We start from the raw sequence: 24,133 nt of genomic DNA on the forward strand, positions 1-24,133 counted from the left end.
CAACTGGACACAATCGTAAATCAACGTCAAACTACACGACGCCGTTATAATGTGAACCATATTTTTAACGGTACTATTCGTTGAAATGTTCAATGTTGTAACAAACACATTTGTCGTGTGGTTTCTGAACACATACATACAATACAGTGACCACTGAGAACTGTTGCTTGGCACACGTTCTAATCAGACAAACGTTATTTTTAGACGAATACTACTGTAATATATAGGAGCATAAAACGAAAAAAGTTAATTTTTTTATTTTTATTGCCTATGGACACAAAATAAATTGTAATAAAATTGGACGGACATTTAGCACTGTCACCTATAGCTGTATACATATTATAATAAAAAGTGATCATAATAATTATGCGTAAGTATAATAAATTGTGTCTAATACTTATTTAAATTTTTGTTATATTTATTTATCAATCAGTTTGGAATGTCTATGGAATGTGATCAATTGACATTTGTTAACCGAGGCCATGGTCTTCAAAAAAGGTTTGAGGTGTTTCTTCCTGAAAAATAAAGTAATAAATAATTATAATAAGTAACATAATGTCATAATATTTGATTAAATAAAACCGGGTGCAAAAATAAAAATACGTAGAAAAGGGTTTTATAAACAAGACAATTAGTAAATAACTGAAGAGGTAATGGATAGGGCAATAGTTTTAATATATAAACACTGTGTGCTCTTATAAACATACCGTAGCACCAAAATGTTTGCTGACATTTCTTGAAACGCCACATATTTTATTGTATTAACATACATTTAAATAACTATATTAAAATAAGAACAGAACTGTTAAAAAAAAATCAATTAACCCTCAAACCTTTCAACAAACATAACGTCCGTGTTATGGTTGAAAACACCTGTTTGATAAAAAAAAAAAATAACTAATATCAGTTAAATCCAAGTCAGTAAAAAGCGCATACAGCTTAAGCATGAAAATTTATTTTTATTTTTCAATATTATGTTAGTTAATACATTAATAGAAGTCTATTTTTTTTATGAGAAAACGCAACAATATAAAACAAAAATTATTAGAATTAAAAAAAAACTAATAGTATACACGAATGTTTACAGATAATAAGAGATAGCTATTTGTTAAACTTATGTTTTTAAATATTATGTTAGGATGTCAATGGTAGAAACCTGATATTTTGATAAGTTATTTATTAATAACATTGCATCAGCAAAGGCTCTTTACATCAAATCCAAATCTAATATTTTTTGAAAGACACATTGTTTGAATTTATATAAATATATTATGTAAAAAAAAAAACATTACAATTGTAATTGCAAGTAATAAAATTATATGAAACGTTAATTATATTGAATACTTTCATAACAGGCCAATCTCTTTCAGAGCGCCTTCGACTGCCTCCTCCTACATACAAACACATTAATATTAATATCCCAAAATTGAAAATTGAAATTGAAAAGCATCAAATAACTGATAATCATGCAGGTAATATATTTATTTATGATAGAAATCAAGTAAGGTAATATAATATGGATAGCTATTAAATTTTTTTTAAAAAAATTAAAGCTACAAAAATAAAATAAAAATTTACTAAATATATTTATTTATATTGATCAATCAAAAAAAAAAAAAAACAAACAAACAAACAAACAAAACAAAACCCATTGTACTACTAATAAACCCAAGGAATTCAAACAATGTTGACTAATTGACTAATAAAATATACTTAAAAAACTAAATACATGAACCCCATTGTACTTAAATAATATACTAATATACTATATATATGTATATATTTTGATTAAATTTTTATGAAACTAAATTGTAAATATATAAACAGAAAAGAAAAACATTTTAAGAATTATTAATTTTTAACATGTTTTTTAGTTATAGTATAAGTGATAAAAATGAAGTTTAATTTAAAAACAATATAACTATAAAATGTATGTATGAATAATGTATATTAACCAAAAATAAAATGTGCCGTTAATCATATAATAATAATAATAATCTTGTTTTTAATGATAAAAAACAGTTATTTTTTATTAAGTAAAACATATTTAGTCACTTAAAAAAAAAAATAATAATAATAATAATAAACAATATTACAAATAAAAATTGATTATTATTAACATAAAATGTGATGATGAAGAGTATAAAATATATTAACTTATTTTGATTTTCTTAATTACTATTACAACATTTTTGAATTTTAATGAACGGATGAATTAATAGTATTATATTTATATCGCATTTCTTTTAATAACTAATATTAATATTGCAATGAACAATGATAAAATATATTAGTATGATAATATTAAATTATTGGACTAGATAATTGTTACAATGAATATTAGACAAGACGTGCAACATTTAAATTAACTATTTAATTATACTTGGTTATACTTAGCAATTTAACTCTGGAATTATAAATATAAAATATCATGACAAAAACAACTGTAGTAACAGTATTTTTAATAGAAAAACTAAAAAATGTTTTGAAATATTCTGCTCTAGTAAATTAATAATATGCTTTTGAAAAAAAAAACACTAAATGCTTTCATTTCATAGATAAATAAGTGATTTAATAAAAAATATAGTAATGTTTTAACAGATTTTGTTAATAAAAAACTATACACATTTGTTATTTTTGTCAGATAAAAGCAAATATTTAAGTATATGTATCACATTTTTAGTTTTTTTATAATTATTATTAGAGTATATTTATCTATTGTCAAACTTAAAAACATAACATTATATACATTTTTTTGCTGGTATTAATAAATATTTTAATTTTAGAACAATTGTTGGTTTTAAGAAATTATTATATTTTATCAACTAAAAAAGCACTTTAAAATTAAAATATTGTGGAAAACAAATATGATTGTATAGATATTAATTTTTTTAAGTTTGATAATAAGTACATTTTCTGTTATGTTGAAAAAAAAACTGTATTGAAAATGATAAACCTACATTTAGTATATAGATATGCAGGTAGCATCTTAGATATTATTCTGAATAAAAATTAAAATAAAATAGTAAAATAGTTGAATAGAAAACAACATTTAACTATTAAATAATGATAAATAGCTACTCAAGAAATTAAGTTGATTAACAATTATTTAATAAAATTTTATTTCAAGTTAAATAAATCAAATTTCTATTTTTAAGATGATAATTTAAATTTTAAGTAATTTTTTTAGTACTTGTTAATTGTAAATAATTATTATATATAAATACTTATATTAAATGTTTGAATTCCAAATAATATGTTTTATTTAAAATTGCCTGTTAAATTTAATACTGTTGGATTAATTTAACTGTTAAATGTTTTTGTATTTGGAGAGACATTTGAAAATAATTTTTAAAAAATGTATATCCATTCAAACAATAGAGTTGTGTTTACTGTATGTTTAAAAATATAAAAGCAGAGAAAATAGCATTGCTATAATTATTTTATTAAAATTTAAAAATAAACAATAAAATAATTAATGTACACATATTATACATTTTAAAGAGTTAAATTGCTAACCATAGGAGATTAAACAACTGAATACATAAACAAGCACAACTTTTTAGATGATTAGATTTATAAAGTGTGTTAAAATAATTAGCTAAAAATATAACTAAAATAACAGCATTGGGTTATATATAAAAAAAAATATATAGGTTTAATTAGTTTAATCATAATGGTAAGACATAGGATTCTACAGATTATAATAAATTAAAAAAATATTAATCATTAGCAGCATAATAAAGGCGTTATGGAAGGCAAGTTCTTTGGATAAATAAATATATTTTACAATATAAATAGACTTAAATATAATGTACCAGATTTTGTACTCTACAGGTCAATATAAAAATATAGACTCAATCATCTAAATAATAAATTTGGCCAATGTATTTTGGTAATTAAATAAATGGTATATAATTTAAAAAATTAAAGCACATTCAAAATTGACTATAACTTTAGTTGACTAGACTGAACTTAATAAATATGTATATACTCATTATACTCCCATAATAAGTATGTATTAAACTTGTAAATACATCAGTATTAAATGAAAATGTAATCTATGTATATTATAAATAAGATGAATTTTAATTAAATTACAAATTATGATGGATAATGATAATAGTTTTTAAATAATATGAGCAAATTAGTTTCCTAATGAATTGGCAAGATGTATCATTATTGATTATAATATTATAGTCCTATTATGTACCGATATTAAATAAAATATGTACTATATTTTGTCTTATGACAAAATTAATTTTAGTTAATGAAATTAATTAAAGTTCTAATGGAGTGTTTCCATAACTAACCTCTTGCAAGAGATCCTGAGCTGAAATAGCCTTGAGTACATTTTTCTTACTAGTCTCCTGTATCTCCCCACCCAATAGTAACTCATCCAGTATAAAATATGCCTTTTCGAAGTTGAATATTATATCCAGTTCACAGACCTACAACAACATACTTCAGTAATATTGGCACTAAGAAAATTCTATTAAAAATAAATAAGAATATGAAACTTACACTACCAAAATACTTGTCTAATAATTCAACATAGCGGTGAATGATTTCTAAAGTGAGGAGTTCATTGTCATTCTGTTCAATAGCGCAACAAAAGTACAGACTTGCATACCTGAAAATAAATTTTAAAATAAAATAGTTTCATTTTATTTTTTTCAACAACGTACCTTTTGTAAACAATTTTTAATTCTTTCCATTCGAGAAAACTACACATTTTAGGCTTTCTGGCTAAAATAGTGGTTATAAGTTCTCTGGTAATTTTTTTTTTCACTTTGTCAGGATGAGCAACATACCATTTTTGAAGCCGAAGCTTGCCTTGACGACTGAATAGTAACATGAAATGCATCTAAACAATACATAAAGCACTTTAGTATTAGGTATATAAGAATATAATATATACGGAAAACACTTGAAATAATACATTTGTATAATAAATATCTGAAATGGTAAATGGTATTAGATATGGTAACTGATTGATGGTTTTAAGAAATAACAATATTCATAGGCGAAACTGTTGGAAGTTTTTTTCATATTTATCAGTTGGCCCGTCCTAATGAAAACATCTAGTTTCGCCTATGATTATATTTTCATGATCCTCAAACCTAAATAATAACAGCCGGTTACCAAAAAATATGTTAACAAAATAATATGTAGATGCTAGTAACGATAACTTTTTTTGTTAATTTTGTAAAACCTACCTATAAAATTGTACAACAAAATAACGGACACAACGTAATGATTATCGTCTATTTTTCAAAGTATGATCAATCCGATTAAGATGATTAAACATAAATTTACTATTTATGGGTGGAGCACAAAACACACAACACACGCACGTTACGAAAAACAAATCAAAGGTCAATCACTCAATCTTGAATGGAATTTCGATATCTAAGATCATATAAACACTTTTCATGACGGACAGTAGATCACACACACACACGCTCTCAACACCACGTCACATCCACTACGGAGATTGAGAGAGATGTGATCGCATTATCGCAACGGCCAAACAGCATAGACGAGATCGTGTCCGCGTAACGTTTTCATCACACTCGTCCGTACTGAAACGAACGCGACAAACGAATAATTCAAAATGCTGTATGTCAAGCGGGTAGGTATTGGTTATTTTATTATATAAACATCGAAACAATATTATGATTTACGGCAAGTCCGAGGTTCACGTATTTACATAAAAATATTACTCACACAACACTATTATAATAATACGATATAATAATATATAGGTACGTGTCGCACGTATACTCAGTACTCACCATATTGTTCCGCGTTGGACACTGTTAAATATTAATCATTCAATCCATTTTGTTTCGGCGAACGCATAATTACTACTAAATACTAATGCGGCAGTGCAAAACGCGGAACGCGTTTAATTACGACCACGAATATTTTAATTCGTGATTACGAGTTACAACCTACTTAACAGTAGTTGTCGTAGTCGTAGTTATCGTTTTCGGTCTTGTCAATAATTGCGGTCTGTCGATATGACGGTATGGTGCTACAGCCGCGCACGATTTATGAAATTATTCTGCTTATCTCCTTATCTGCATATTATTTAAAATACGCGACGACAGCTGCTGCCTGTTTCCGCACCCTTCGCCGATCAAATTAAAGAGTGCTGACAAAACGATTAAAACGGCAAATGCCAAAATGCCAAATGCCAATTGCCAATCCGTCACACTAGTGACGAGTTGAGAGTTCTGGGTTACTATATTATTATTATTAGGGAACGGATTTGAATGCAAATTTCATTTTTTTTCCGATTGGCGATAACATTGCTTTCCAAGCACAAAGTACATTTCGTACATCAAGAAATTAAAAAAAATTTACTTTTATTTTGCATTTCAAGGCTCTTGGATTTTTAGAGCATTTTTTGACGTTTTTATGTTTCTAAGTCATTTTTTAAATAGAAATGGATTAAATTCGATAAAAAACTAGTTAGGTAACATTTATTCTAAAAGATTAAAAAAAAATATTTATTATATTTTTAACAACCAGATATTTAATGTGACGCCAGACGAAATTATTGTTGACACGTGTTGTAGACCACGATTAAAGATATAATAGATATAATTATATCTTTAATCGTGGTATAGAGGTAGACACTAAGGTATTAGTGTATTACAATATTACATACAGTAATTTATATACCTACATACAACAGAAATTGTATATTTTGTTTTGGAAATCCGAAATAGTGTTTAGGGTAAAAATAAGATAAAAAAAACTAGAAGATGATGAAAATGATACGAATAATTAATACCTAAGAATAATAATTTATATAAAAATAATTACAAACAAATTTTTTCAGTTAAAATTAATTTATAGCATATTTTTAAAAAAAAATTTCCGTTACTTCTGCATTAAATCGTATTTTTCTTATTTTTTAAAGCATTCAAATCTGTTCCCCAATTATTCTTATTACGGTAAGTTCGGTGCCCTGGTAAACCACAGAAACTCAACAAGGACTGAGTCGCCAATTAGTTACTACCTAGTACCTACAGCAGTACAACAGTCCAAAGGGCCAGCACAAACTACAGCTAATAGCTGTGGCAACGGAAACTGTTGCACGACCAGCATACATAAGACTACTGGCGATTTTTAGAATTTTTTTCCGAGAAGTCCTTCGATAATTTTTTATTTTATATTTTATAAATAAATATATTTATACATAGAAATAATTTATCACCAAATTTCTGAATAAACATACATCCGCGTATAAAAATCGTAATAGCTATAGTGATTAAACAGAAACCTGAGCAGTGAGCTTCCCGAGCGAATAACATATCACAATTCACAGCATAAATTCGAATTTCGATTTTCGAGATCGGAAAGTCACTAGTCAGGGCCTGTAAGGAACACCCCCCCCCCCATAAGTGCTAAGACCAAACTCTGGGTATCATCATACAATATCTGGAATAGTGGAATCACGCGGATGTTTACAACACGTCTTCCAAAGCGGTCACACTGAGCCGCTGCTGCAATTTGGTATAAACCATAGAGTAAAGATCTAAGACCGTGGTAATAATATAAACTACACTAGTCTCTGACTATTGGTAGTTTATTTTTTTATACAATCTCCTGGCTTTAAAGATTTAATACATCTATAATCTTACTGTATAAAATGACCATCATTTACTGGTTACTGAATGACGCAATAACGCTGTATCGTTGTAACTTGTAGCAGTGGTTGTAGGTTTTTGTTCAGCCGGTTAACGCGCCGACGCCGGTCATGTTTTGTGTATTTTGTAATTTATTTTTATAGTTGTTTACTAAATAGTGATTAACCTTTTTTTTTTTTTTTACAGTATGTGTGGCTAGATTTATAGTGATTTTTTTGATTAACGTGTTATACTCTTAAAAGCCACTCACTAGACCCAACAACTCTTAAGGATAAATGTATTAATTATCATACCCTCTACGAAAAGAACTATACTCCATAAGCATAGAACTATCGGTGATCAAAGTGATTGAGTTCTTTCTTCTAAGTTCCAATTGCATGGCAATAGCATACAGATTACTGTCTACCGATATGACTGACTGTTGAATATCCAATTAGTCGACTTGGTATTGGTGATAGCACATGTATATTCACTATTGTTACTTTATTTTCAGTGATTAACACTACATTTTAATGATGCATAAGTGTATAGTGTGTTTTAATTGTTCTAAAAATACCAAGAAATCACGTCCTGACGTTATTTATCATACGTAAGTATCTATTGTATGTATTCATTATTTCCATAAATACTCCAAAATTGTTATACTAATTAATATTTATTTCAATATAGATTCCCCAAGAATGATTATAGAAGGAGAAAATGGCTTAAAGTTTTTGGGATTGCATTATGTTACGATTGGCATCGTGTATGTAGTGATCATTTTTTGGAAACAGACTATAAAGGTGGACAAAAGCGATATCTATTGCCAAACACTGTTCCCCAACCTTATAATCCTATTTACAATGAAGATAATTTTTCCGATAAGTAATGCTTCAAATCTCTTATTTAGTTTCTAATTTTCTATATTTTAATTTTTATATATTTTATAGTACTCAAAGTAATCGCATGCAAATTGACAATAATGAAAGTTTACCCAGAAGTTTACCTGTGAGCCAAAATATTTTAATGTGAGTTAATGGAAGTGTTATTTAACAAAATTATGATTTATTAATTACTTAAAAATATAAAAACTTACAGAGAAGAACAAATTAATGAAACTGTTGAAACTGTTGTGAATAATTTTGAATCACCAAGACGGTCTTCTAGAAAAATTAAACTTACTACAACTAATGAAGACATGAGTTATGAAAATATGCCGAGTCTCCAAACTCAACAATATGAGAGAAGAGTTTCTACTGATATACTTAACGATCAAGCTATTGAAAATAATCAATCTGTCCATTCACCAATTTTACCAGCTTATAAGGTAAATATAATATAAAAATCTTATAATCAGATGTTTAGTGAGTTCTTAAATATATTCAAAATATTTTTAAGGGCTCCACTATGACTTATTTTGTAAATATTATTTTAGTACAAAAAAAGTTATTTTACTAGTACAATATTTAATTAATGCCCTACAATATATTTTTTTTAATATTAATTATTTTTAAGTACCTAACCAAATTTACTTGTATAAATGAAGCAGACAAAATATGCAATATTTAATATGCGCTCATATTTATAACAGATAATTTAGTTTCCGGCATATTGTATACATAGAGGTTAGATGATCATTTGACTGTTTTCAAACCTTATGGTTGACCATCATTAATTGTTGTTCTCCATATACTTTTTATTGGTCTAGCAAAAGGGTGTAGCATGCATGTAAACATTGTAAGCACTGCTTACACTTAAAATCCTCCTATTATAGGAAAAATAAATTTGATCAATCACGACTAATAGGTACATAATAAATGATTTTTTAAATTTTATTTTTATTCATAATATATTAAAGTTAGTACCTAGTAGTAATATTTGTTATCGTTTTGTTTGTGTCATACGCTGTCTACTGATTACCAACTATTTTGGGAAAATCATTGATTGACAGTCTATTTTTAATATCACAATACGATTTGCAGTGTAACACGTTCTGAGATTGCTTACACCCAACTGTTGTTTTCGAATAGCCTATGATGTTATAGAGCCATAGAGAGAGTCATGTATTTAACTAGTGTTTGTAAGCACATTTGATTTTGCTTCCGCGAGAAACAAGTAGTCTGACGTGTTGTAGACTGTAGTCGTTTTTTCTTATTTACACAGTACACTGTCATTCGCCTAATAGACTCTATAGCCTAAAGATACATTTTCCTTGCAGCGTTCAAACACAATGTCAGACGCATCAGGGAAAACGTACCTTAATGAATTTTAAAAGTGATACACATTTATAATAGTTAATAATAATGTTAATAATTTGTAATTTAATTTCTATATTGTACAATCAACAAGTATATACCTACCTATTTATAAATAGTAAAAATGTTAAAAGGATGAAATTTTTTACACATAATTTATAATTAGGTATAGTATTCTATCACTTTTGAAAAAAAAATTATCACTACTTAGGTACATCCTTTAAATACACACCACTGGCCTAGGCCCTAGAGCATGGGTTCTCAACCTTTTAAGGTTCACGTCCCCATTCGAACTGTTGTAAGAATTCACGCCCCCCTCACTACTATAAGATTGACGTATGCATAAAATTTATGTGTGAATATATATAAATATATGGATATATAATATATATGTTATAATTTACTTAAATGCTGGTTAATGGATTAATATGAGGTTATGAGGTAATATGGGTTTTATTATTATTAAATGAATTTATTTTTGCATAAGTAAGAAAAAAAATTTTTTCCAACTTTTTCACGCCTCCCTAGGGGGGCGCGCCCGCCAGGTTGAGAACCCATGCCCTAGAGTGTATGCTATCTCTTTACAATAGTCCTCACAATATTATTATGGGTAGGTAAGTTTCATTTTTTTTTTTTTTACATTTTTTGATCATATTTATTTATTTTCTTTATAATCTATATCATATTTTTATCAAGATTTTCCATACTTTCCTACCCCATTTCTTTCTTTAGAAAGTTTAGGGCCTTGATTTTCAACTTTCATTCTTTAATTATTTAATGTTTCGGTACTGGTTTATTATAGCCCCCCCCTCCCTCCATCCACATTAATAATAAACCGAGCAATAAACTGATTATAAATATAAAATAATGTATATTTTATTTAATATTTAAAAATATTAAAATTCAAAAATTCAATGTTAAAAAAATGTATAAAAATTAATTTTAAGCATGAACAAACAACAGACTAATACGTACTGTGATGATGTTATATCGATCCATAATATGTGATAAATATTTATGATAGGTACTTTATATTAATAATAGTATGTTTTTTCCATTGAATTATTAGATTATTTATTGTTATTATTGAATAATATGGTTAGCGAGCTGCGGGGTGATAACAAATCTGAGTGACGTGTTTCAAGTTTTTACTCGAGTTTTTACTTGCCGTGTCAGGCCTGTAACAAACCAGCACCTTTTTTTTAAATTTTGATTTTGTACCATCTGTAAATATATTTTTTTAATAATAAGTAGGTACAAATGATATTTAAATATTAAATAAATTAGCTACATTTTAGAGACCTAGGGCTTGGTAGAAGGAACCATCCAGTGATGAAGTGAAGAGGACTAGTCATTAATCAATCAATAGGTCATGATACCCTGTTAGTTTTATGCAGCTTCTGGGGTTACCAGGAATAGTAGACAGTGAATTCTGAGATCATGGGGTTGCTACGCTTGTGGAAGTATAGACGTATAGATATTTAGAAAATGGTTTAATATTTTGTACTGTTAGAAAAATAAATCTTTATGAAGAGTATCATTTGAGATAGGGTATGGGTGGGGGTATGGGCCATGGGGTATAATATAAAATGTTAAGATTATTAACACATAAACTACCATATTACCACTTTTATATATTTGTGAGCGCTGGTGCCCATAGTTCATCATTACTACCATTTTATATTATTTACTTTTCTATGGCATTAGAATAATGCACTAAAATAAGGACAATGGCATAGCAGGAATCATTATAACTTTTTTCAAATGTGTAGTATATACAAATTTGAAGGATATCGAAAAATACCTATGCCTATTCTAATAATACCTATTCAACTTGTTAATACAAGGTACGGCAGTAAAATCCAACAATTTAAAAAAATAGAAAAACAATTTTTATTAATTTTTTGCTAAATAAATAAAAACTATACAAGTGGAATTTTATGTTATAGGTATATTTAAAAACTTCATTTTTAAAGATTGTGTCATGCAAATGCCTTCCTTGGTTAGCCACACATATTATACTTGTATCATTATTTTTCGTAATACGCTTTTACCGTGAACACACTTTGTAAACTCGACTAATGCTCCATGATAACTAAATTCCAAGTATTTAAAAGCAATAAGAACATTACCGAAATCTCTACCATTTTAGCTCTGCCATCAGTTCTTGTTTAAATTGTCAGGTTTGACTGCTACCCCCTGTATTTTAATGGGTTTGGCTGCTTCCCATAGTTGGATACCATAAATTCAAATTAATTTAATTTGAGAAAGAGTTTATTATTGTAATTAACATATTTAAATGTGATAGTAAAGTATAGCCTTTCAAAAAGGATTGTTCAAGGTTAGAAATGATATGATTTTCTCTAGTTAGTCAACGATCTAGGTATAGGACTAAATAATTTCATTAATTAATGATGATGTTGCAATCACTCCTTAGAATATATCATTATTTATCAATGTTCCAGATAGAGAGGATCCCAAATGCACTAAAAAATATCTTGATTTCTAGATAAGATTCAAATAATAAATGGGAAAGATAAATTTTAGCTTGAAGAGGAGGCCTTTATGCCATACTCTACAAAGCTTTGAGCCACATCTTAATTATAAGAGATGTACCTACTAGACGATGAATTTGGTGTATGGTTGAGTAATTGTGATGAAATTTAAATTGAGTATTTGTTAGATTTGCTTTACTGTTAGAAAGAATTGTTTTGAAATAAGTTTTCGAAAATTTTGGGTAATACATTGAGTTCCTCTTAATGTGATCACTTTGGTACAGGTCATATTGATTCTATAAAACAGTGGTATCAAACCTGTGCATCGCGGCTCCTGGGGGTGTCGTTGGTTATTTATTCAAAGGAGCCGCAGTTCGCTGTAGAAACTACAAATGAAATTATAATTTAACATAGTTTTTGTTATATTTTTTTTTGAGGCCGTTAAGTCCACACACCAATATGTGTTGTGTGTGACGTTAACTGTGAATTAGGTCTATTTATGTGTTTGCGGTATCAAGTATAATGGCATAATTCGTATTTATAAGTACTTAATGATTTGTCCCTAATATATCAGTTATGAAATACACACTGCTCTGTATTAATTTTGTTATTTGCACTATGGTTATTGGTTATGTACATATTTGGAAGCTATGTATTTTATTTAAAAATCAAAAGGAGACGTGGAACCAAAAAGATTTATAACCACTTCTATAAAACATTTACAACATTACACATACGATTTGGTTTGGGATTTTTATATTTGATTCTAATGAATGGTTGATTCCATAAACCAGTGATCACATTAAACAGAACCGAGCAGAACTCATTGTAATAGTTAATGGTAAAAGTGCCTATACGAGTTAAGTGAGTCTGCGGTAGTTTGCTTGATTTGAAGATCATGATTACAGTACAGACTTTGAAGGAATTTGCTTGTTTTTTTATTATTACTCTAAAACGAAGCTATGTCAGCTACAATTTCGATTTATACTAGGTACTATGCATAACATTTTTTTTTTGTTTTCTTTGCATTTTTTATATATTTTTGCTTTTTTGAGCATTTTTGGTACATTTTTTCAAAATTTGTTCTAAATTAACGTTTATGAAATGTTAATTTTAATTTTTATATTTTTTTAATTTATAATTTGTATTTTTCTGTTTATTTACACTTATGAGTATTAAAGTTTTCTATATTCTATATTCAAATATTGAATTTAGCATCAAAAGAATTAATTGATCTCTAATATTTCTGAATAACCAATAATCAACGTATGTTTCTTTTATTTCAGTTGTTGTTTTTTTATTAAATTGATTAATTTAAAATATTCATATAGGTACAGTATAAATTTGTTTAGAAGCAGGCATGTTAAAACATTTATTAGGTATAATATCTTTTTTTAAATGATTTAATGAACTAATAAATAATTTTAATACTTTTTTGTGATAAATAGGTATTATTTTAAAACCCTATTTTTGATGCTTTTTTACCTAGTGCTTTTCTTTGGTTTCTTTTGCTTTAAAATCCATACTCTAATCATGATAATTACTAAAATTACTAAAAAATCTCTATATGACCGAATCATACAAGTATAAGAGTTAGGTAGGTATTAGGTGTGTATTTAAAATTTTTAAAGTAAGATGTTTAAATTTTTTTCACTAGATATAAATTACATTTATTTGTAAAGTTTAGAGAATGTGAAGCCTAAGCTGTTTCTTTGCGTCATCATTATTCACTTTGATGAGCTTCCATGTACAGATGTGGAAAGAGGATAATATAGAACTTTGTTGTACCGATAACAAATTTCTACATTCCCTCCTCCAACCAGAATTACTCTGCTTACTCCCGTGGTCAGTAATACATCCTTTTTTCTGATCCAAAATATGGTGGCTATATCTTGACTACCGGATTTTGCTTACTTAAACTATTTGGCCTTAAACGAATACGTGTGTTGCCATAACCTGTTGTTTCCTGCCCTTAATTAACATTTAAGAGGAATACAAATTAAGAACGATAAAAACGTGCATGAAGCGATCATTTCCTTCAAGTACAAGGCGGCGAGGTATACAAATGAGGAAGCTTATTGAAGTGAATGTCGATTACATAGAGAAATAGCTTAGGCTTTGTGCTTACCAACTATATATATCTAATATTATAAATAAACTAATTAAATATCATTTACTATGAAAAAAATTAAGATCTTATTTTAAATAAATGTAGGTATGTTAGCATTACCTAGTATAGATTTTTTGGACAATTGTTTTGTATTAAGGTGAGCGTGTTGTATTGCAAATTATATTTTGCTTATTTGAGTAGAAGAGTCATTAGTGGGCAAGATAAGAAATAGTTAATTTTTTCAATTTAATTTTGAGCACATAATATTATTAGGTACGTGTTTGGAAAGTAAAAGTAAAGTGATGGGAAAATATGTTAGCTTTTTCCATATTATCATAAATAGCCTATATTCCATCAGTTGTTTTAGAAAACGTACAGAAGGCTAAGAATTAAAGATTTCCATGCAGTTTTGTGTTGGCATGATAAATCCTTACAAAGTGTCAAGTGAAGTTTTCTGATCTGATTAAGGCTAAGAGTATTTTAAGGTTACTTTATAGATTATTAAATTTGCACTTATTGGAAGAGTATTTAATTCTGTGCCTAGTGATGCGGATTATTTGTTTATCTGAAATTAAGGCTCCTAATATGTAGAGATCTCAGGTGTGGTTTTTGGGGGAAGTAGAGAAAAAATAGGACCAAGGTGATTCTTACAATATTGTGTATGTATTGTACCTAAACAAGTATTTTTTTATTATTATTATTAAAAGAACAATAGCTGTAAATATTTGTTAATAATTAATACATAATTATAAAAATAAAAATATTTATCATATAATATTAATATTATAAAATAGGTATTACAAATAGCAGTTATAAGTAGAAGCCAAAAAGCTGTATGTGGAGTAAAAACTGAACATGAGATTACATTAAATAATTATGATAAAAAATATATATATATTGACTTGAATAATAACTATAAAAAAGACCCACTATGTAATAAATGCTCGAATAAATGTCATTGAATTTTTAATTTAGACTAAATATTTTAATTTCCATTTATAACAAAAAATAATTTATTAATGTTCATTAAATAACATAATTTTGAAAAACTAATTTCCCCTATTACCTGGTACTACCTATTACTAATAAGACTTGAATGTAATCATAAAACTTTTTATTACTTTTATGTTTACTTTATGCTTTAGGTACAGTAGAGTCTCGCTAATCTGGACAATTTATATTTTGTACTTTTACTCATGTATATATTCGAGAATACTCATGATAAAGATATTAATGTTTCGATTAATGACAATAATAATGTGTAAATTTGTATGAATACATAAGGTGTTTTTTGAAAAATATTTATTAGTAAGAAAATAAAACATCATTCCGTTTAATCTGGATAGAGTCCGGATCAGCGAGACAACTGTATTTAATTTGTACTTTGTACTTGTCAATCAACCTATGCTGTTCCTAATATTCATTACTATTTTTTTTTATTGAATAATATGTATAAATTTTAAAGGATCATAGTTGGGGAAGTGGAGTACGTTGTTCTGTTAAAAGTTGCAGCAACAGATATAAAAAAAATCTTAGTTTTTTTGGCTTTCCTAAAGACATTGAAATCAGAAAACAATGGATTGAAAAATGTGGATTACTAGACTTAGATCCTACTAAAAAAATAAAAAATAGTTTAAAAGTATGCCGCAAACATTTTGAAGATGATTGTTTCTTGAATACGGCCAAAATGAATCGATTAAAGTCTGATGCAGTTCCTACATTGTTTTTAGATAACGGTAAGAAATATATTAATGTTTTGTTATTTTATTTTGTTTTAACTTTTTTTATGTAGGTATTCAATTACATCCTTTTCGTGTATATTAGATATTATGTTTACTAATATGTTAGTAATCTTTAAACTTGTTCTTTTTAAAAAAAAAAAAATAGTGATAAGAAAAAGTAAATTTGACAAGCTTTGCTTGACAACCACCGATAAAAATTGATTAAAACTTTTAAACAAACCTCATTATGTATATTTTCAGCAAATTTTCAGAAAAAAACTAAATAAAAATAAGTAATTATTTTTAAATTTCTTTATTAAAAACAAAATGTATGTAACAATAACTGAACATATGGGTAATTTTAAAAAACAAGACATTTGATCAACAGTTCAAAAATAGATCATAAAACATGAAAAAACACAAAGGGCCAGCTTACAAGAATATAAAAAATTCTGTAAAAAATTAACAATATCAAATGTTTTGATATATTATGGTCCCTATAAGTGTATCACATAACTAATAGCCAAAGTGGCCAAGTTTTTTTTCTTAGAGATTAATAGTGTAGGATACAAAGACACATATTTGTTGGATATTGGTTGACCTTCTAGGTTTTTACAAGTCAGTTGTACCCAAAAAAAAGACAATTAACCCCTAACTTTGGTATTTTTTTCGGTGAACCACGATTGCGCCCAGCTTACCTTTTTCCATTCAAAAAACGCAATACGATTGCGCTCGGCCAATTAGCACTATCGCGCCCATCTTACCTTTTTTACCTGCATAAACGCAACACGATGGTGCTCTAATATTAATATATATTATATATTTGAAAAATTTGAAAAAATTTTCCAATACACTATTTAAAAATACAATCGGACTTAGTTAATAGACATTTGTTATTTAGGGCTTAGGACTGACAACAAAATTAAATTGTTGGCTTGGTTAAAAATTTTGAGTTAAATTTTTTTTTTTTTTAATAAAAATACTAATACAAATTACAATTTTGTCAAAATATTTGGATATTTGGATAATAAGATAAATTAACAATAAAACATTATCTCGATTACTCGGTTGTACATACAGGGAAATCAAGTCCAAGGAAAACCAAGTCCGGCTGTATTTTTAAATAGTGTACTAGAAAATTGTTAGAATATATTATTTATATACATTTAACATATACATATACGGGACAAACATTTATATATTAGAGCGCAATCGTGTTGCGTTTTATACAGGTAAAAAAGGTTAGACGGGCACAATATTGCTAATTGGTCGAGCGCAATCGTAATGCGTTTTTTGAATGGAAATAGGTAAGCTGGGCGCAATCGTGTTACAGCCATTTTTTTAAATAAATGTCTTGTTTTAAAAACTAAATATCTCACTATTAATTAGTTTAAAGCATAGCACTTATACACCATATTGTTTAGTTCTTAGTACTTTTATCAGTTAATATACCATAGCCATATATATATATATATATATATATATATATATATTTAAATGCTCGTTTAAATGTGTAGTCCATAAAGTCTATAAAAAAAAAATGGTATAAAAACAGATAATTTTTTGATGCCTTTTATTAAATATATATAATTATTTTGGGTCTTTAACCATCCAGCTTTAACTATGAAAAAATATAAATAAATATTAGTTAAGTTAAATTTTTAAAATATAATGTATAATTTTAATTAACAGATATAACAGATGAAAGAAATATTCCATCAACAAGTTCTTCTGTCAATAATGGATCAATAATTAATTTTGTTGATAAACCATCTTGTTCATCTTCAAATTATAGTACAAATGAAGAAACTAACCAATCTCAATTAGCATATGTTTCAGAAACAGTTACTTGTTTCTCTAAGGTATACATTTTAATTAATAATTTTTTATATATTTTGACATTTAATGTCTTTGCTTTGGCACATAAAATCAAAAACCATTACAGACATTGTATATTTACAAATACACGTCATGGAAATGCAATACCGGGTGATTACCCCGGTGATTTGCAAGGCTGGGCAAGTTAACAATTATTTTTTAACTTGTTAATTTAAGTTAATTTGAAAAACTTTAAGCTAAGTTTTAAGTTACTTTTTTTTCATATAAAATTTATAATTACACCATTCAGGTACACTTCGTGTTAAAGATTTACAAATAACATAATATTATAATGTAGGTCTTTAATATCTTAAAAAAATGTTTTTTGCTGTAGGTACTTATAAATTATGAAATCTAACAAATTAATTAAATTAGTAAATATTAAATATAATTGATCACTCCAAGCAAAATTATTCTTATCATTTCCATGAATAAATTTAAATATAACAAACCAAACATTTGAAATTTTAACTAAAACTGAGAGTTTACTAACGTATATATAGGATATTATTAGGTATGGATAATATTAAATATATGTTTTTCTTTTCTAAATAATAATTACCTACATAGCACTAATCTTTAATATCTAGACACACTATATTCTATGAAAAAGAAATAATATAAAATATTATTCTTAATTTCTCACAAGTCGTTTGGTATATTTTGACATTTTGTAAGTTCCATTAACTATTGATTAGCATTGTTTAAAAATACAGTAACTATAATATTATAGTATATTTAATCAATAATAGGTCTCTACTTGTATTTAAACACGTTATTTTAAAATCCAGACATAGGTAGTGCAGGACACTTCAACAGTCTATAATATTTAGAATACTCACTCGATACCTATATAATAATAATATATAGCAGAATAATTTATATTCGACATAATAATTATTGTTATTATTATTTTTTTTTTTATTATAATCACAAATCTTAGAGGTTTGTACAAAAAAAAAAGTAACTTGTTAAGATAGAAGTTACTTCTTGAAAAAAAAATAACTCTTTAATGCCCAGCCTTGGTTATTTGTAACCATTGAATCATTATTATTATTATTATCATCATTATTATTACACCAATTATATATGATAACAAGAACAGCAAAGACATAAAATGTGGTACTTCATTGCAGATTCGTATGCAATATGATTTCCACTGTTTGCTCCTCCCCCCGTGTACCCAGCCATTTAAATGTTAATATTATATTATATTTATTAATAAATTAATGTTATTAATATTTATTTTTATTTTATTAATGTAGGATCTTGAGTGTGTCGAGTGTTGTGTACCTGGATGTATTAATTCTAAAGAAAATATTAAAAACACTTTAAACATTGACGATGATTTTCTTTCTCTTTTCAAACCACCGCCTGTATTTATTTAATCATTTATAAATATTATTTTAAAATCATACTTAATGTCAATTCATTGTATTTTTAATTACTTATTTATTTTGTAGGAATATGTAAGTGATTGGAGTTCAAATTTAGGTCTACCATTAACTGTGGACAGTGTTGTGTGTGGAAATCATTTCAAACCCCAAGACATAATTAGTTCCAAAATAAAACTTAATGGGGAAGATAAAGTATTAAAAGCATTAGCACTTAATGCGTTACCAGTACGAGTTAATAATAATACTTTGCAGTCTGCAAATACTACTGATATGATGTTAGAAACTAACCCTAGATCAGCATTGAAAACATATCAAAGTTACAAAAGATCAAAGACTAATAAAAATGAAAAATATTTGTCAGTAAAAAAATTCAGAAACAATTTTGAAAGTATGTAAAATATTCTTACAAAAATTAGTTAAAATTAATATTTTAAATTATGTTTATTGTTTAAAAAAAATGAATAATAATCGTTTTCATAATTTTATCTATTATATTTCAATATTTTTTAGAAAAATCAAATTCCACAGCTGAGACAATTTATACTTCTGGAAATGATAATATATATACATCTGCTACTAATGACATCAATAACTGCGCTTCAACTTCTGGTAAAAGTCCAACATTAAAATCAAATACTGTAAAAATTCCTCTAATGAATACAGATAACTTTTCTACATCAAATACTTCCCAATCATGCTTCGAAGGATCACTTCCAAAAATTATCGCTAATAGTACTCGATCTTTATCTAATGTTGAACAAAGCACAAGTAGTCAGATAACAACTATTGGTGGTTTTGAAGAAATTGTTAGACACAAATCACTCGAAGAATATCAAAAAAGAGTAAATGAAAACTTAAGATTCAATTGTACACCTAATGGTGGAACTGTTATAACGGATAAACGAATTCAACACCCTTCTGCTGCATTTTTCAAAGGTGGACCTGGGTATGATAATGCATCTGACTCTTTACCCACAAATTTTGATCAAACAACTGAAACTCAAGATTCTGTGCATGATAATTTACAAGCAAACATGATACAGTCTGAACAGAACTGGAGTGTAACACCAAAACAAACTATTCAACAAAGCATAGTAAACCCAACATGTCATGCTATTCCTATTATAGAACCAAAAAATATTAAATGTGAACCTGTTGAAAATGTTGATGTAGTACTTCCTCCACAACTGACTTCAATTGATGATTCTTTATCCATTGAATTATCAAATATCAAACAAAAAATACAGAAAATTACAGCTAATAATTCACTGTCCATTACTTTGGAACGAGTTGAGAATACTAAAGTAACAGAATCGTCAGAAAATTTACTTCCAAAATCTATTCCTAAAAGTTCTATGACGATTTCATTACAACCAAAAGTTAACAATAACCTTTCTTTAACTAATAGTTCTCCATCTGTTACTTTAGCGCCTAGACTTTCATCCGCTTCAAATAATTCTGTGTGTAATGAATCACAACATAGTTCAACACAACATGAACAAGCATCAATTTCTACTTTAAATGTTCCAAGTTCAATAAATAAACATAGACCCACTACAAATAAAACATCAAAAGCAGTACCTACAGCTCAGAAAAAGGTGTTGTCAAAACCATGTGAATTAAAAATATTAGAGTATTATTCATTATTAGATCCAATACCAAGTGATTCAAATGCCTCAAAACTTATAATCAATAATATCAACCCTGGAGATAAATTAGACCAGAAAGATAACGGATTTATTCATGAAGTTTCTAAAACTATGACACTTCCTAGTATATATTGGATGACTTTACATGATATCAGTCGGAATGTAACAGTTTTTGTTGAACGAAACGATATGAATGATGCTGTGAAAAAAGTTAACTTTTATAACAGCTTAACGCCCGTTATACACATTTATGGCATGGCATACGAATATAACACACCTATTAAAACAAAAATTGAGTTAGAAACACTTTTAGAAAAAATTGATACCTATGAAAAGTGTTCTGGTCAAGATGGTTTTACCCATGAAAATTGTATTGGCTATTTTGAAGCTCGTTCAGAATATATTGAAATGTGCTCTGCCTGCCAAAAATTGATAAGAGATCAAGATTTGCATAAAACTAAAGCATTGATTGAATCTAAATCAAAAACTATTGAAAATCTTCAAAACAGGGTGAGTTTTTATAAGTGGTATATTAATTTAGTTTATTATATTTAAATTGTATATTTTTTATAGATCTCTGAAAGGAAAATAAAAGTATGCGAAGCTAGAAAAAAAATGGAAAAACAAAAAAACACCCTTAGGGTGTTTGGCGCTTTATATCCATCTCCAAATTCAAATGTTATGAAGCCACATCAATAATTCATTTTAATTATCTATTCTTAAGTTTATTTAATAGCTATTATATGTATTTACTTAAAAACCAGTAATTTAAATTCGAATACTGTTCTCATTTTTTAATTAAATGGATAAATACTTAAATATTAATTTTTAGAATTATCAATATTATGATACATTATTATTTTATGATATAGTATTTTGAAATTTAAACTTATATCAAAAATGTAATTGTTAATTGTCTTTTACAAATTATTTTAATATTACTATTTTAATCTAGTTAAGATTGGCTTATCGGATAAATAGATTGATAATTTGACTTGCCATTAGCGTAATTATATACATAAATATATATTTTTTTTCTTTTAACATTGTCTATGTAATAAACTTTATTCCCTACTAATTTTTTAACATCCCAATCATTACCCATAAGCACAAATTGTCTTTGTTTTCTTAAATTTCAGGCAAAAATATTAAGTAAAGCACATACTTAATTTGGATAGATTTGAGTCAACCCTTTCTCTACAAAATAACTTAAAAATAAGTACTGCCACCAAAATTTAAAAATGCATACTAATACTCTAATATACCACAATATGTATTAATATAATTTTTGAATCACTATAAGATTAACTCATAAGGAAGTGTATACATTTCAAGTATTTTAACTGCCAAAGAATTTAATTTAAAATAATTAAAAAAAAAAACGAATATTTCAAATGTTTATGAAAAGCGAAATATTTTGAAAATTAATTAGATTGCATAAAGAAAATGCAAATCTAAATAACTAGTGAAATTTTCATGTTTTTAACTATTTACGATATCCTTTTTGAATAACAACAAATATTTAAAATTGTTTGAAGATAAATCGTTATCATATAAATTTAAAATTTAGGTTCTCAATGCTCAACATTTTTTTTTTATAATGACCAGTGGTGTCATTCAATTTTCAATTGAGTGGTATAAAAGTTTTGCTCGACCCAAATAAGAAAAAAAACCAATTGCTTCGCTCGTAAGCTAATAGCTACTTACATTTTATCAAATAAACCATTCCCACCTCACTTTTTTTATAGTTTTTATATTTTTAAATACTGATTGTTGCATTAATTTTACATCAATCTAAAATATAGGTATATGATATATTTACGAACTAATATTATTTTCAAATTTCAGTTATATTTTATTTATTTTTTATTGCTTACTCACTGATTCAAGTTATATCTGTTTAATGAACACATCAGAAATTGTTTTTGATTCTTCAGTGAGGTTAGGTTAAAATTTTCAACTAAAGATTTGAAGCATCTAACTTAGAAGAATTTGTTTAAGTCCAGTTATGTATGTCCTTTAAAGTTATAATTTTATTATGTTGTGTCATTAATTCATTTTGTTATATTTTTTTTTATTGACTTTCATTGCCACTAATTTTAATGCTATTGATTTAGCATCAGAGTCAAGTCTTCTCTGGCGTGGGTAATGGATAAAGACTGCCGAATAATAGTTAATAATAATTATAGTAAAAACAAAAATTGTTTTTTTTTTCTTTACCCACTTTACTGCTTAAATGATCGTGTTCAGTTACAATAGAATTAATTACTAACTTATCTCCTATATCATTAGATCGCACACATATCATCACAGGACAATTCGAACGATATGAACTAAATGTAAAAAATTATATAATATTCTAGTTAATAATATAAATACCTATATAGTTACTTACCTTTGGTTTGGTTGTATCCATTTAGACCTACTTTTATATTGACCTCCCTGAACACATATAATTTAAACATGCATATTCCAATTCCGGGTTCAAATTTCTTTTCAACCCTTTTTTTTTTTTGTCACCTTTGGTCGTTCTTGTGTTGAATTTAGACGAATTGCAGTTTTCACTTTTTCACTGTCTTCAAATTTTTTTATGGCCTCTTCTAAAAGTACCAAGCTACTAAAATCATCACTTTTTTTTTAATATATTACAATTAGATTGATTAGCCTCTACCATAACTTATGATTATGATATTCACTAATAAAAATATGATTGGCACTACACAACACTTCACTTAGGTTTACTCAAATATAAAAGAACAGACTGTATTCGATGTATAGACTATACTGTCTTAAAAACAAGAAAATAATATTCACAAAAATAATCTACCTTAATAATAATCTTATCTGTGGGCATTTTAGTTAGATATTACATAGGTATTATAAATAACAATTTATCTTAAATTTAATATCCAATTTAACACATAATAATATAATGCCATGTATTTAAGACATATTTTTTATGTATTTATTCTTCAAGAAAATAAT

General features: G+C 26.7%; 2 protein-coding genes across 7 annotated transcripts; one reads left to right on the forward strand and one right to left on the reverse strand.

Annotated features, from left to right (window-relative positions):
* Positions 1-246: 246 nt before the first annotated feature.
* Positions 247-6,183, reverse strand: LOC114131000 (AP-1 complex subunit sigma-2). Of its 3 annotated transcripts, none has more exons than XM_027996116.2 (5): positions 5,799-6,157; positions 4,689-4,867; positions 4,525-4,633; positions 4,314-4,451; positions 247-515 (listed from the first exon to the last, which is right to left on the reverse strand). In XM_027996116.2, exons 1-5 carry the CDS (start codon positions 5,799-5,801, stop codon positions 471-473), a joined length of 474 nt encoding a protein of 157 aa, XP_027851917.1. In that variant the 5' UTR covers positions 5,802-6,157; the 3' UTR covers positions 247-470. The 3 variants fall into 3 exon arrangements, with proteins under 3 accessions (XP_027851917.1, XP_027851919.1, XP_027851918.1); XM_027996118.2 differs by lacking the exon at positions 5,799-6,157 and adding an exon at positions 5,220-5,458; XM_027996117.2 differs by lacking the exon at positions 247-515 and adding an exon at positions 940-1,391 and having other exon boundaries at positions 5,799-6,183.
* Positions 5,480-22,192, forward strand: LOC114130999 (uncharacterized). Of its 4 annotated transcripts, none has more exons than XM_027996111.2 (11): positions 5,480-5,635; positions 7,851-8,253; positions 8,334-8,528; positions 8,594-8,671; positions 8,742-8,970; positions 15,969-16,239; positions 17,917-18,086; positions 19,368-19,478; positions 19,566-19,887; positions 20,010-21,658; positions 21,722-22,192. In XM_027996111.2, the coding sequence occupies exons 2-11, from the start codon at positions 8,177-8,179 to the stop codon at positions 21,845-21,847; spliced, it is 3,228 nt and encodes a 1,075-aa protein (XP_027851912.1). In that variant the 5' UTR covers positions 5,480-5,635; positions 7,851-8,176; the 3' UTR covers positions 21,848-22,192. The 4 variants fall into 4 exon arrangements, with proteins under 4 accessions (XP_027851912.1, XP_027851913.1, XP_050058777.1 ...); XM_027996112.2 differs by lacking the exon at positions 5,480-5,635 and adding an exon at positions 7,663-7,790; XM_050202820.1 differs by lacking the exon at positions 5,480-5,635 and having other exon boundaries at positions 7,672-8,253.
* The last annotated feature ends 1,941 nt before the right edge of the window (positions 22,193-24,133 follow it).

The sequence above is a fragment of the Aphis gossypii genome, chromosome 3 (assembly GCF_020184175.1).
Source record: "Aphis gossypii isolate Hap1 chromosome 3, ASM2018417v2, whole genome shotgun sequence".
Taxonomy (NCBI): domain Eukaryota; kingdom Metazoa; phylum Arthropoda; class Insecta; order Hemiptera; family Aphididae; genus Aphis; species Aphis gossypii.

Coding starts and splice junctions, on each gene's coding strand:
- LOC114131000 (XM_027996116.2), bottom strand. Junction 4,634..4,688: donor TTAAAAATTGTTTACAAAAG/GTACGTTGTTGA, acceptor ATTTATTTTCAG/GTATGCAAGTCTGTACTTTT. Junction 516..4,313: donor CTCAGGATCTCTTGCAAGAG/GTTAGTTATGGA, acceptor TTTATTTTTCAG/GAAGAAACACCTCAAACCTT.
- LOC114130999 (XM_027996111.2), top strand. CDS start 8,177: ATGATGCATAAGTGTATAGTGTGTTTTAATTGTTCTAAAAATACCAAG. Junction 8,672..8,741: donor GTGAGCCAAAATATTTTAAT/GTGAGTTAATGG, acceptor AAAAACTTACAG/AGAAGAACAAATTAATGAAA. Junction 18,087..19,367: donor CAGTTACTTGTTTCTCTAAG/GTATACATTTTA, acceptor TTATTAATGTAG/GATCTTGAGTGTGTCGAGTG.